This window comes from Neoarius graeffei, chromosome 7 (genome assembly GCF_027579695.1).
Source record: "Neoarius graeffei isolate fNeoGra1 chromosome 7, fNeoGra1.pri, whole genome shotgun sequence".
Classification (NCBI taxonomy): Eukaryota; Metazoa; Chordata; class Actinopteri; order Siluriformes; family Ariidae; genus Neoarius; species Neoarius graeffei.
In genome coordinates this window covers 24,454,795-24,467,421 of record NC_083575.1, presented here as the reverse complement: position 1 = coordinate 24,467,421, position 12,627 = coordinate 24,454,795, and the positions used below count along the sequence as shown (strand labels likewise).

The following is a 12,627-nucleotide window of genomic DNA, read 5'->3' as shown; positions in this document are numbered from 1 at the left end:
CGCAGACCTCTACCATACAGCTTTCCTCCAGAAGGCTTTTTCTTTGTCGTCAGAAAGACCACATGGACAAAGACCATGTGGATGCTGGGGGCGTTGTGGCTCAGGTGGATAAGGTGCCATACCATAAATCCAGGGACCCGGGTTCGAATCCGACCTGAGGTCATTTTCTGATCCCTCCCCATCTCTCTCTCCCACTCATTTTCTGTCTCGACACTGTCCTATCCATAAAGGTGAAAAAAAGCCCAAAAAATATCTTTAAAAAAAAAAAGAAACTTGGCTGCCCAGATAGGTTGGTGGCGATCATAGTCATTTCATGAGAGGATGTTGACGAGAGTTCAGGAATGTGGAGAGTCATCAGACCCATTTCCTGTCACCAATGGAACAAAACAAGGTTGTGTTCTGGCTCCAACCCTATTCTCTATTGTTTTCTCTCTTAAGCTACAGGATGCATTCTGAGATTTAAACAAAGGGGTTTATATATAATTTCGGTCTGCTGGTGGGTTGTTTAAGTTAAGACATCTTCAGGCTCGCACAAAGACTGTCAATGCTGATTAGACCTGCTTTTTGCAGACGACTGTGCTCTAGTGGCCCATACCCTGGAGAACAGCCAGCTGATTACAACTAGGTTTGCTCGTGCATCAGAAAGATTCGGCCTGCATTTGCACACAATCTGTCTGACTGTGGATTGCTGAAGTCCAAACTCTTTAGAGATGGTTTTGTAACCTTTTCCAGCCTGATGAGCATCAACAACGCTTTTTCTGAGGTCCTCAGAAATCTCCTTTGTTTGTGCCATGAAAAACTTCCACAAACGTGTGTTGTGAAGATCAGACTTTGATAGATCCCTGTTCTTTAAATAAAGCAGGGTGCCCACTCACACCTCATTGTCATCCCATTGATTGAAAACACCTGACTAATTTCACCTTCAAATTAACTGCTAATCCTAGAGCTTCACATACTTTTGCTACTCACAGATATGTAATATTGGATCATTTTCCTCAATAAATAAATGACCAAGTATAATATTTTTGTCTCATTTGTTTAACTGGGTTCTCTTTATCTACTTTTAGGACTTGTGTGAAAATCTGATGATGTTTTCGGTCATATTTATGCAGAAATATAGAAAATTCTAAAGGGTTCACAAACTTTCAAGCACCACTGTATATGGCTGTGAGATCTGGACAACCTATCGCTGCCACATACAGCTTCTGGAGCAATTTCGACGGTGCTGCCTGAGATCTATTTGTGGTATTAAATGGCATGACAAGGTTTCTAATGTTGAAGTTCTTGAGCGCTGTGGTGTCTCCAGCGTGGAATGTCAGATCATTAAGGCACAGTTGCGTTGGGTAGGCCACTTAGTTAGAATGAAGGATACCAGGATACCCAAAGCTGTGTTTTACTCCCAATTAAAGATGGGACAAAGACCAATTGGAAGGCCAAGACTCCGTTATAAAGATACACTGAAACAAAATCTCAAGGTACGTAGCATTGATACTGACTCCTGGGAAGCTACCGCTTACAATCATGTGAAGTGGTGACAAACCTGCTTCAAGGGTATTGACACATTCGAAACAAATAGGACAATGCGGCTTAATGAGAAAAGGGCCAGGAGGAAAGCCAGTACCAGCACCTGTCTAGTCGCTAGTGCCATATATAACTGCAGCAAAGTTTGCTGTTCCAGGATAGGATTGCTTTCCCATGAAAGGAGTCCTCACTAGATGTCGCAAGGTACTCATGCGTCGCTTTCGACGCGAGACTCCATCATCAGAACAATACTAAAGACAGTAAAACTATGATATAACATGAGGCATATTTGGTAAACAAAAGTGTTTAAAAACATTGATACAGAGCTCAGATATCAATGCGCTGCCGAAGCACGCAGAAGGTGTTAGTACGCCTGTCATTATAGTGCGGACTTTCCATAGCATAGAAAATCGCTATGTTTCAATTTGTGTAACTGAACTTGTTTCGTATCACTGGTCATATAAACCTATGTAAACAGGAAAAACGCGGAAGAGTTTGGTCGCATCTAACTACAGCCCCAAAAAATACCATTGGCCATACTGAGCCTAGCTACATTGCTAACAGGAGTGACAGCGCGTCTGACTGCGTCTGACTGACTGGGAGGTCGCGCAAAGCTCGGAGAGGTACGGAGCAGCTCGTCTCAATTCAGATAAGAGCATATTTCATTATGGAAGTACGGTGGACTGTTCCTTTAATCAGCTTCATGAGGTAGTCACCTGGAAGGCTTTTCAATTAACAGGTGTCTCATCAAAAGTTAATTAGTGCAAGTTCTTTCTTAATGCATTTGTGGTCAAATAGTAAATAAGAAAAATAGCCCAACTGTAGTAACCCATGCATATGTCAAGAATCGCTCAACTAAATAAAGAGAAACAGCATCCATCGTTACTTTAAGACATGAAGACCCCTTTCACCTTCTCCACGTTTTATTACGTTACAGACTTATTCTACAATAGACTGAGTTCATTTTTTGTCACAAAATTCGACACAAAATAGCCCATAATGACAAAGTGAAAGCAGGTTTTTAGAAAATACGCAATTTTATTTTACTGACAAAAATAGGTTATTTAGGGGTTCCATATCTGTACACACCCTTAGCCTAATAGTTGGTTGATGCACCTTTGGCAGCAATTACAGCTTCAAGACATCTTGGGAAAGAAGCCACGAACTTGGCACACTTGATTCTGGACAGTTTTGCCCATTCCTCTTGGCATATCCTTGCAAGTTCTGTCAGGTTGGCTGGGGAGCATCGGTACACAGCCATTTTCGGCTCCTTCCACAGATGTTCAGTTGGATTCAGGTCTGGGCTCTGGCTGGGCCACTCAAGGACATTCACAGACTTTCTCCGAAGCCACTCTTTTGTTCTCTCGGCTGTGTGCTTCGGGTCGTTGTCATGTTGGAAGGTAAACCTTCGCCCCAGTCTGAGGTCCAGAGCGCTCTGGAGCAGGTTTTCTTCAAGGATCTCGGCGTACTTAGCCGCATTCATCTTTCCCTCTATCAGGACTAGTTGCCCCGTTCCTGTTGCTGAAAAACATCCCCACATCATGATGCTGCCACCGCCATGCTTCACTGTAGGGATGGCATTAGCCAGGTGATGAGCGGTGCCTGGTTTCTTCCAGATGTGACGCTTGGTATTCAGGCCAAAAAGTTCAATTTTGGATTCATCAGACCAGAGAATCTTGTTTCTCATGGTTTGAGAGTCCTCTAGGTGCCTTTTGGCAAACTCCAAGTCATTATGGGCTATTTTGTGGAGAATTTTGTGACAAAAAATGAACTCAATCGATTGTAGAATAAGTCTGTAACATAATAAAACATGGAGAAGGTAAAAGGGGTTTTTCTTTACTTTTATTCATTAAAAGGCGTGTCCAAACTTGAATTGGTACTGTCAATGCATTTGGTGGCTCTTACCATAGAAGTTAGTTGTGGTGAAAGACAGGTTAGACACGTCTCCTGTCATCTGTCTGTGACGATGGCAGCATGAGGTCCCGACTGTACTGCCGATTGTTGTGGTGTGTAGTGTATTGTATTGGGGAGGTAGATATTGGCTATACGGATAAGAACTTTCTTCAAATTAGACCTTAATTAAAGGTAAGCTCAGACACAGCAAGCTGAGTAATATTAATGAAGGAATGTTTATTGTATTTCTCAGTGCAAATACTGTATTGCTCTGACTTGCTAAAAAGAGCCAAACTAGTGTAGATGATTGTTTTAAAACCTCTAGTTAATCCTCACACTGCTCTTGCAATGTACTCTGTCAGGTTCCTCCTGTGCTTGCGTTATAATTTTGTACACTTCCATTCCTTACACATTATGCAGTTCTATGGACAAACCCCTTGTGTGGTAAATGGGACAGTTTTTGTCACATTTTCTGTATGTATTTGGATGGAATAACAGGAACTATTCTATCCATCTTCACTGAATATGAGCAATCGCGCGCTCTGATTGGCTACTGTACTACTAGGATATCAACTCATATACCACGAGTAGAGAAAAACAAAATGGCAGACAGACTGTGTTGCTGAACCAACCGAGGGCGAAATTAAAAATTCGACTCGAAAACAAAACCCCCAAAAATACAAAAAAAAAAAAAGCAACAAAATGTGGAATGAAGGTATTCGATGATAAGAACATGTATCTTTTTTTATTTTCCAAGAATTATTATTAATCGCATTTTTCACAAATTGCTACTCTCATTTTGCCGGTTGGTTAAGCAGAAATTATTTTGTTGGAGGTGGCACGGTGGTGTAGTGGTTAGCGCTGTTGCCTCACAGCAAGAAGGTCCGGGTTCGAGCCCCGTGGCCGGCGAGGGCCTTTCTGTGTGGAGTTTGCATGTTCTCCCCGTGTCCGTGTGGGTTTCCTCCGGGTGCTCCGGTTTCCCCCACAGTCCAAAGACATGCAGGTTAGGTTAACTGGTGACGCTAAATTGACCGTAGGTGTGAATGTGAGTGTGAATGGTTGTCTGTGTCTATGTGTCAGCCCTGTGATGACCTGGCGACTTGTCCAGGGTGTACCCCGCCTTTCGCCTGTAGTCAGCTGGGATAGGCTCCAGCTTGCCTGCGACCCTGTAGAACAGGATAAAGCGGCTAGAGATAATGAGATGAGATGAGAATTTGGCAAAAAAAAAAAAAAATACTCTGTTTCTCAAAATCCAGTGAATATGGGTATAATAAAACAATTATTCCACTCAATCTTGTGCTATTAGCTCATGTACAACTCGATTTCATGGAATAATTGTTAATTGTCTCAATTTAACATGATTAATTATCTACAATACATACAGAACAAAAAACAAGCCACATATAGCGATCGAGCTTTACTGGTGTTATAAATGTGCAAGTGAATAAAATACTGACATGGGCATGTCATACATGTCAACCTATACGGAATGTCCGTATTTTATACGGATTTGATTCAATAAACGTAGTATACGGGCGTATAAATAAAGTTATACGGATTCTTTAAAAAAACTTCAATATTTATTTAGAGCTATAATCAATTCCCACAATGATAAACGTACTGTACACCACAGACAGCCAGTAAGGAGTCTTATGAAATCGCGCGTTATCTTGTGGTAGCGAGACTTCGTTCCACTTTTGATCATATGCACACCGCATTGCGAGAATCCCGCCAACCGTGAAGTCATAGACATATAAACATAGACGCCGCCTTCTGCGTAGAATCATACGTCATCCTCGCCGCCATATTGGATGTGGCAAAGTGGAGATTCTTCAGCCGTCTCTGGTATAGCGTCTAGACAGTAGCCGAGAATAAAGATGCCTCATTCATGTGCTGCGTTTAACTGTACCAACAGGTTTACCGTCCAAACGAGATCACATGGGATTACCTTTCACAGGCGAGACGGGAAAAATACTTTGTATTCATTCTGAAGGTTTATTGTTATTAATATTGAATAAAAAGTAACTGGGATATATCATTGTTAATTATCATTCAAATTTTAGGTAAATTATTTTAATTTGCATCTTATACGGATTTTATAAGGGAAATACGGATTTTGGAGGTTGGTTATACAGGTTTGATTGACCAAAGGTTGACATGTATGGCATGTGAAAAAAGTCACTCACCTTTAACTGCAGGTCTAGGAGTTCCCTAGAGGTGGCGATGCAGGAGAGTCGTATGAGAGCAGAGAGAGCTTGGCACCTCTTAGTTGTCCAGGCTTGCTTGATTATGTCCTCCCGCTCAGTGAGAACTTTAAGTGAAGTAAAGTGGGCATCCAGCAGCACCCTCTCTAACTGCTGAGTCACCTGACCCTGACCAACACACACACTCAGAGCCTGCGCCGCCATTACAGCAACACTGTACAGGAGAACAAACATGCAACAATTCAGATGACATAAAACAAAAAGAACTCAATCGTGTGTTTCATGGCTGTTACTGATACTAACTTCTGATAAACCAACATCGGGCTCATCATTTGCCCCACTGTGGTGTGTTTGGACAGCAAGGCTCCCAGGCTGAGACAGCCTCTTAAAAACTGGGCATTTACAATCGACAGAGAATATCCAGCTTCAGGTTCCTGCTCCCTGCTAAAGACACCAAGATTTATTTATATTAAATACCTATTTAAAATAACCGGAGCAATTAAAACAGTTACAGGAAAGATGTTTCTTACCAGTCTTGATCATGTGAGTTAAAGTACTGGCCCATAACATACTCTAGGCCTTGATGGAGGAACAGCGTCGCTTCTTTCTCTTCTTCCACTGAGGTTCCGTCCTGCTGCAGCAAAGCTAGACCTGTGTAGAACCTATCATAATAAAACTAGGCGGTGATTTTCAGAACTAAATCCAGCGGTACACTTCATATGATCATAAATGGCAACAACTTTATAAATTACCTGACCTCTGATCTTACATGGAGCCTTTGTTGAAAACATAGTGTCTTGCAAAAGTATTCATCCCCCTTGGTGTTTGTCCTGTTTTGTCGCATTACAAACTAGAATTAAAATGGATTTTTGGAGGGTTAGCACCATTTGATTTACACAACATGCCTACCACTTTAAAGGTCAAAATTGTTTTTATTGTGACAAATTAAGATGGAAAAAAAAAAACAGAAATCTGGAGTGTGCATAGGTATTCACCCTCTTTCGTATGAAACCCCTAAATAAGAGCTGCTCCAACCAATTCACTTCATAAGTCATGTAATTAGTTGATTAAGATCCACCTGTGTGCAATCAGTGTCACATGATCAGTCACATGATGTCTGTATAATGCTGCGTTCATGTGCTATGGGAATTATGGTAAATACCAAACGCCGACATGGAAAGCACACATGAACGCCCCCTCTTGTGGTATTTTCCACTGGGCAACTCGTAGAAAATTTTGATACACGAGTTGCCGAGATGAGATGAACTTTAACCTTTTCAGCATGGTGGCGAGCGGTACAAGACACTTGAATGGTAAGCATTGTACGCTACTAAAGGTTTTTTTTTTTTTTTTACTAGTACTAGTGGGTAGTTTTTGGTGTCTATGCAATGTTGTGTCATTAACAAGTGTAATATAATACGTTAAAAATCCGTTTCCTTTAAAAATGTGTTATGGTTTGTTTTTACCTATCCAGAGCAGACGCTATTGCTAACGATAGCATCTGGTCCACCATCTTTAAAATTTGTCAACAACAACAAAAGCATGTGAACACAACACACTAGTAAATACCACTTCCCAACTGGAAAATATCATCTTCCCATAGCACATGAACGCAGCATCTATCAACCTGTTCTGGAAGGACCCTGACTCTGTAACACTACTAAGCAAGCCACATGAAAACCAAGGAGCCTCCAAACAGGTCAGAGACAAAGTTTTGGAGAAGAATAGATCAGGGTTGGGTTATTAAAAATATCCAAAACTTTGAATATCCCACGGAGCACCATTAAATCCATTATAGCAAAATGGAAAGAATATGGCACCACTACAAACCTGACAAGAGAAGGCCGCCCACCAAAACTCACAGACCGGGCAAGGAGGGCATTAATCAGAGATGCAACAAAGGCACTAAACACTGATAACACAGATAACACTGAAGGAGCTGCAAAGATCCACAGCGGAGATGGGAGTATCTGTCCATAGGACCACTAAGTCGTACACTCCACAGAGCGGGGCTTTATGGAAGAGTGGCCAGAAAAAAGCCATTGCTTAAAAAAAAAAAATCACATTTGGAGTTTGCCCAACAGCATGTGGCAGACTCCCCAAACACATGGAAGAAGATTCTCTGGTCAAATGAGACTATAATTGAACTTTTTGGCCATCATGGGAAATGCCATGTGTAGCGCAAACCCATCACCTTGAGAACTCCATTCCTACAGAGAAGCATGGTGGTGGCAGCATCATGCTGTGGGGATGTTTTTCATCTGCAGGGACAGGAAAGCTGGTCAGGACTGAAGGAAAGATGGATGGCACTAAATGCAGGGCAATTCTGGAGGAAAACCAGTTTGAGTCAGCCAGAGGTTTGAGACTGGGACAAAGGTTCACATTTCAGCAGGACAATGCCCCAAAAACATACTGCTAAAGCTACACTGGAGTGGTTTAAAGGGAAATATTTAAATGTCTTGGAATGGCCTAATCAAAGCCCAGACCTCAATCCAATTGAGACTCTGTGGCATAACTTGAAGATTGCTGTACACCAACGCAACCTGTCTAAATTGAAGGAGTTGGAGCAGTTTTGCCTTGAGGAATGGGCCAAAATCCCAGTGGCTAGATGTGCTAAGCTAATAGAGACAAACCCCAAGAGACTTGCAGCTGTAATTACAGCAAAAGGTGGCTCTACAAAGTACTGACTTTAGTGGGGGTGAATACCTATGCACACTCCAGATTTCTGTTTTTTCATTTTAATTATTGTTTGTGTCACAATAAAACAACAATTTTGACCTTTAAAGTGGTAGGCATGTTGTGTAAATCAAATGGTGCTAACCCCCAAAAATCCATTTTAAGTCCAGCTTGCAATGCGACAAAACAGGGCAAACACCAAGGGGGGATGAATACTTTTTCAAGACACTGTAATGAAAAGGTGCCACTACTCAGAGGAAACTAAAGGCTGAATTTTGGCCGAAGAGATGAATGAAAATCACATTTTGGCCCAAATAAGATTCTCTGTCTATCACTCAAATTTAAGAAACCATAAATATGTCACCAAAATGACATGGAAATGTTCTTATTTACTTTCAATATTTTCTTGTCTCAATCTTCTTTCAAAGCTCATGTTGGATCAGGAGTCAGTGGAACCAAAGTGGCGGTAAAAGCAGTCAACCTGCCTAAAGGTGTCGAAAACTTTGCTAGCTAAGTGTTATTTACTTACGCAATGAAAGTCAAGTTGCTGGATAAAATATTTACCATCATAAATTAAAATAAGCCGGAGCAAATCAGTTGGGGGCGGCACGGTGGTGTAGTGGTTAGCGCTGTCGCCTCACAGCAAGAAGGTCCGGGTTCGAGCCCCGTGGCCGGCGAGGGCCTTTCTGTGTGGAGTTTGCATGTTCTCCCCGTGTCGGCGTGGGTTTCCTCCGGGTGCTCCGGTTTCCCCCACAGTCCAAAGACATGCAGGTTAGGTTAACTGGTGACTCTAAATTGAGCGTAGGTGTGAATGTGAGTGTGAATGGTTGTCTGTGTCTATGTGTCAGCCCTGTGATGACCTGGCGACTTGTCCAGGGTGTACCCCGCCTTTCGCCCGTAGTCAGCTGGGATAGGCTCCAGCTTGCCTGCGACCCTGTAGGACAGGATAAAGCGGCTACAGATAATGAGATGAGATGAGAAATCAGTTTGTAATCTGATATTGGGTGTCAAATGTCTGTAATGCAGTTTTCTGCCTCATTTTTGGGTGGAACTAAAATGCCATGCTTACTCGTTATTGAGATATGTGCAAAAGAGAAATATATTTCAGCTCAGGTAAACCTGCAGCTTTCAGAACTATGTATAGAATATCAAAATTTCATCCTGTACAGAGTTTTCCCAAGCCAGCACATGATTAATATTAATATAGACTTCAGTTACTCTACTGAAAATAAGCCCCATGCCGTGCAGTCCGACTCCTGAAATGGTACAAGTGGCCTCCAGCACTGGAGTAAAGAATCTCTATCCAATACTCATGCCACAAAATAAATTCTACAAAACATGCAGTTATGACCTTAGGGCTGTGTGGCAGGGTTTGAGGGCTAGTGCAGTCTGTAGGTGCTGCAGTGCCTCTTTGCTCTTCTCCTGCAAAAGCAGCAGACGACCCACGTGCAAGTTGAATTCCCAGTTATCTGGACTCAGAGACCAGGCATCCAGATACTTCTGAAGGGCTCTGTGGAGTGAAGTTTCTTCATCAGAACCTTCAGCCTTACTATCCTGGAACAATTAAAAAAAAAAAAAAAAAACACCCACTCTCAATAAAAGTAAATCATGATTCTGCAGTTCAGCATTATCTTGTAAATCAAAACCACAGATACTTCATGCACAAATCCGAGGGAGCAGAATCAAAGATCACTGCTAGTGCGTTTAATTTAAACAAAAATTGCACCATTCTAGCTTTTTTGGACAGCCAGCTGAAGAGAGTCTGGATGTAATCAGCTTTCTCTGAATGGCCCTGCTCTTTCAGCTGGTGGTACTCCATGTCAAGGGCTTTCAGCTGGTTCTCCAAAGTAGGTATTCCTAAAAAGCCATGAAGCTTGCAGATGGCCCAGATCTCTTCCTGCATCCCGCTGGCCTGGGCTTCCCCAAGATCAGTAGCATCTCTCTCTGTCTGAAGGACAAACAGTTACCATGTTAGGACACATTTGGTCCTCATTTTCTTAATTTCAGCAAGTAAACTAATTATAAACAGCTCTGGAAAAATGAAGAAACTAATGCAAAATTATCAGTTTCTCTGGTATGCGTTTAAGGAACACGAATGTTTTTGTTTTATTCCATAAACTACTGGCAACATTTCCCCAAAATTCCACATCAAAATATTGTCACTTAGAGCATTTAATTGCACAAAGCAGTGTTGGGCACGTTACTTTCAAAAAGTAATTAGTTATAGTTACTAGTTACTTTTCCCAAAAAGTAACTGAGTTAGTAACGGAGTTACTTTGTCATGAAAGTAACTAATTACCAGGGAAAGTAATTATTCCGTTACATTTTGTTCCCCCTCAAAAAAAATCAAATTCAACTAGTGTAATCATAATAAAAGTGAATGTTAAATGTGTTTAATGACTGAAATGGACACTTAACAGAACCAATTAGTAATGTTATCTACACTATATTAATATTTTTGTGGGACAATGTGAGATAAGACATCTATCAAATGTAATATATTTTTGTAGTTATTAAAATTATGTTACTAATTACTGGCCACTGACGAGGACAAACGCTTTGTTCCTCGACATAATGTGCATTGCATGTAAACACTCTTGCCTTTTATTTCAAGTAATGAAAAGTCCTGGCTGTATTTCCAATGTGAAAGCGCAGTGTTGGGCTGACCGCTCGCCATCGCTGGGTCTTCCGATTGAAAGAGCGCGCAGTAGTGCAGTAGGCGTGGCCTACATTCGTATGTTGTCCAAATCTACTCTGATTGGCTTACTGTGTCGTTGTCTCGTGTCTCCCCGCCCCACACTAAAGCAGAGTAAAGAAAGGCTGAACGAGCAGCGTGCCAGATGAGAACAGCTTTAATAAAGTAACGCATAGTATTTTATTGTAAGTAACGGGAACGGCGTTATAACAATGTAAAAAGTAATTAGTTAGATTACTCGTTACTAAAAAAAGTAACGCCGTTAGTAACGCCGTTTATTTCTAACGCCGTTATTCCCATCACTGGCACAAAGTGACAACTGGTCAAAATAAAAAGATGAAATGTTTTCAGACCTTGAATGATGCATAGAAATCAAGATCATATTCAAGCTTAAACAACACAATACTATTGTTTGAACTTGGGATGAGTTCAAAAATCGAGATGAGAACCCTGACATTTAATCACAGCTTTCATGCATCTTCCACCAGTCTTTCACGTTGCTCTTGGGTGACTTCATGCCACTCCTGGTGCAAAAAATTAAATCAGCTCAGCTTTGTTTGATGGCTTGTGACCACCCATCTTCCTCTTGATCACATTCCAGAGGTTTTCAATGCGGTTCAGGTCTGGAGATTGGGCTGGCCATGACAGGGTCTTGATCTTGTGGTCCTCCATCCACACCTTGATTGACGTGGCTGTGTGGCATGGAGCATTATCCTGCTGGAAAACCCAATCCTGAGAGTTAGGGAAATTTGTTAGAGAGCGTCCTTCACTAACAAATCTGCCCCATTCCAGCCTTGCACCAAATTTTGCACCCCCAGATCATCATCAATCCTCCGCCAAATTTCACAATGGGTGCAAGACACTGTGGCTTGTAGGCCTCTCCAGGTCTCCGTCTAACCATTAGACGAACAGGTGATGGGAAAAGTTGAAAATTGGACTCATCTGAGAAGATGACCTTACTCCAGTCCTCTATGGTTCAATCTTTATGGTCTTTAGCAAACCTCAGCCTGGCTCGTCTTTACTTCTCATTGATGAAGTGCTTTTTTCTAGCTTTGCATGACTTCAACTCCACCCGGAGGAGCCAGTTTTGAACCGTCCGTGCCATGCACTTACCCCTAGCTGCCATTTGCCATTCTTTTTGTAGGTAATTTGAGGTCATCCTACAGTTGTTGAGTGACCTTCGAAGGAGTTGACGATCATCTCAGTCAGTGGAGAGTCGTTTTTGCCCTTTGCTAGTCTGGAACTTTGTTGTCCCCAGTGTCTGCTGATTGACCTCATTCTTATGAACTACTGTCTTTGAAATTTTGAGGATGGAAGTAACCTTTCGCTCACCGTACCCCTCTGCCAGTAAACCCAGAATCGAACCCTTCTTTTTCTCACTCAAAACTTTTCTTTTTAACTCTTTTGGCCTGATGAACAGATATTTTTGTATTCTAATTAAATTTAAGGTACTACTAGCACTGTTTTTGCCATCCAAACTGTTCTTATTGCAAGAGGATAGTGATGACCACAGCAGGTGATCACCTAATCAGTACCTCATGAGGTGTGCTTGTGTTGGAATTCCAGCACAGACACTGGAATGAAATGGCTGCCATACACAGAGATTCTGATTTAAGAAAAAACTGAAGTAGTCTCTTA

General features: G+C 41.8%; 1 protein-coding gene across 2 annotated transcripts in view; it reads right to left on the bottom strand.

Moving 5' to 3' along the window:
* Positions 1 to 12,627, bottom strand: part of LOC132889178 (uncharacterized) — a 44,188-nt gene that overhangs the window by 11,438 nt on the left and 20,123 nt on the right. Inside the window, exons 10-14 of one of the 2 annotated variants that reach the window (XM_060925432.1) lie at positions 10,021 to 10,242; positions 9,646 to 9,848; positions 6,149 to 6,280; positions 5,922 to 6,062; positions 5,601 to 5,832 (exon numbers count right to left, since the gene is read on the bottom strand). In XM_060925432.1, the coding sequence (XP_060781415.1) occupies positions 5,601 to 5,832; positions 5,922 to 6,062; positions 6,149 to 6,280; positions 9,646 to 9,848; positions 10,021 to 10,242 (930 nt within the window). The remainder of the gene's footprint in view (positions 1 to 5,600; positions 5,833 to 5,921; positions 6,063 to 6,148; positions 6,281 to 9,645; positions 9,849 to 10,020; positions 10,243 to 12,627) is intronic. The other variant, XM_060925433.1, reaches the window with a different exon arrangement.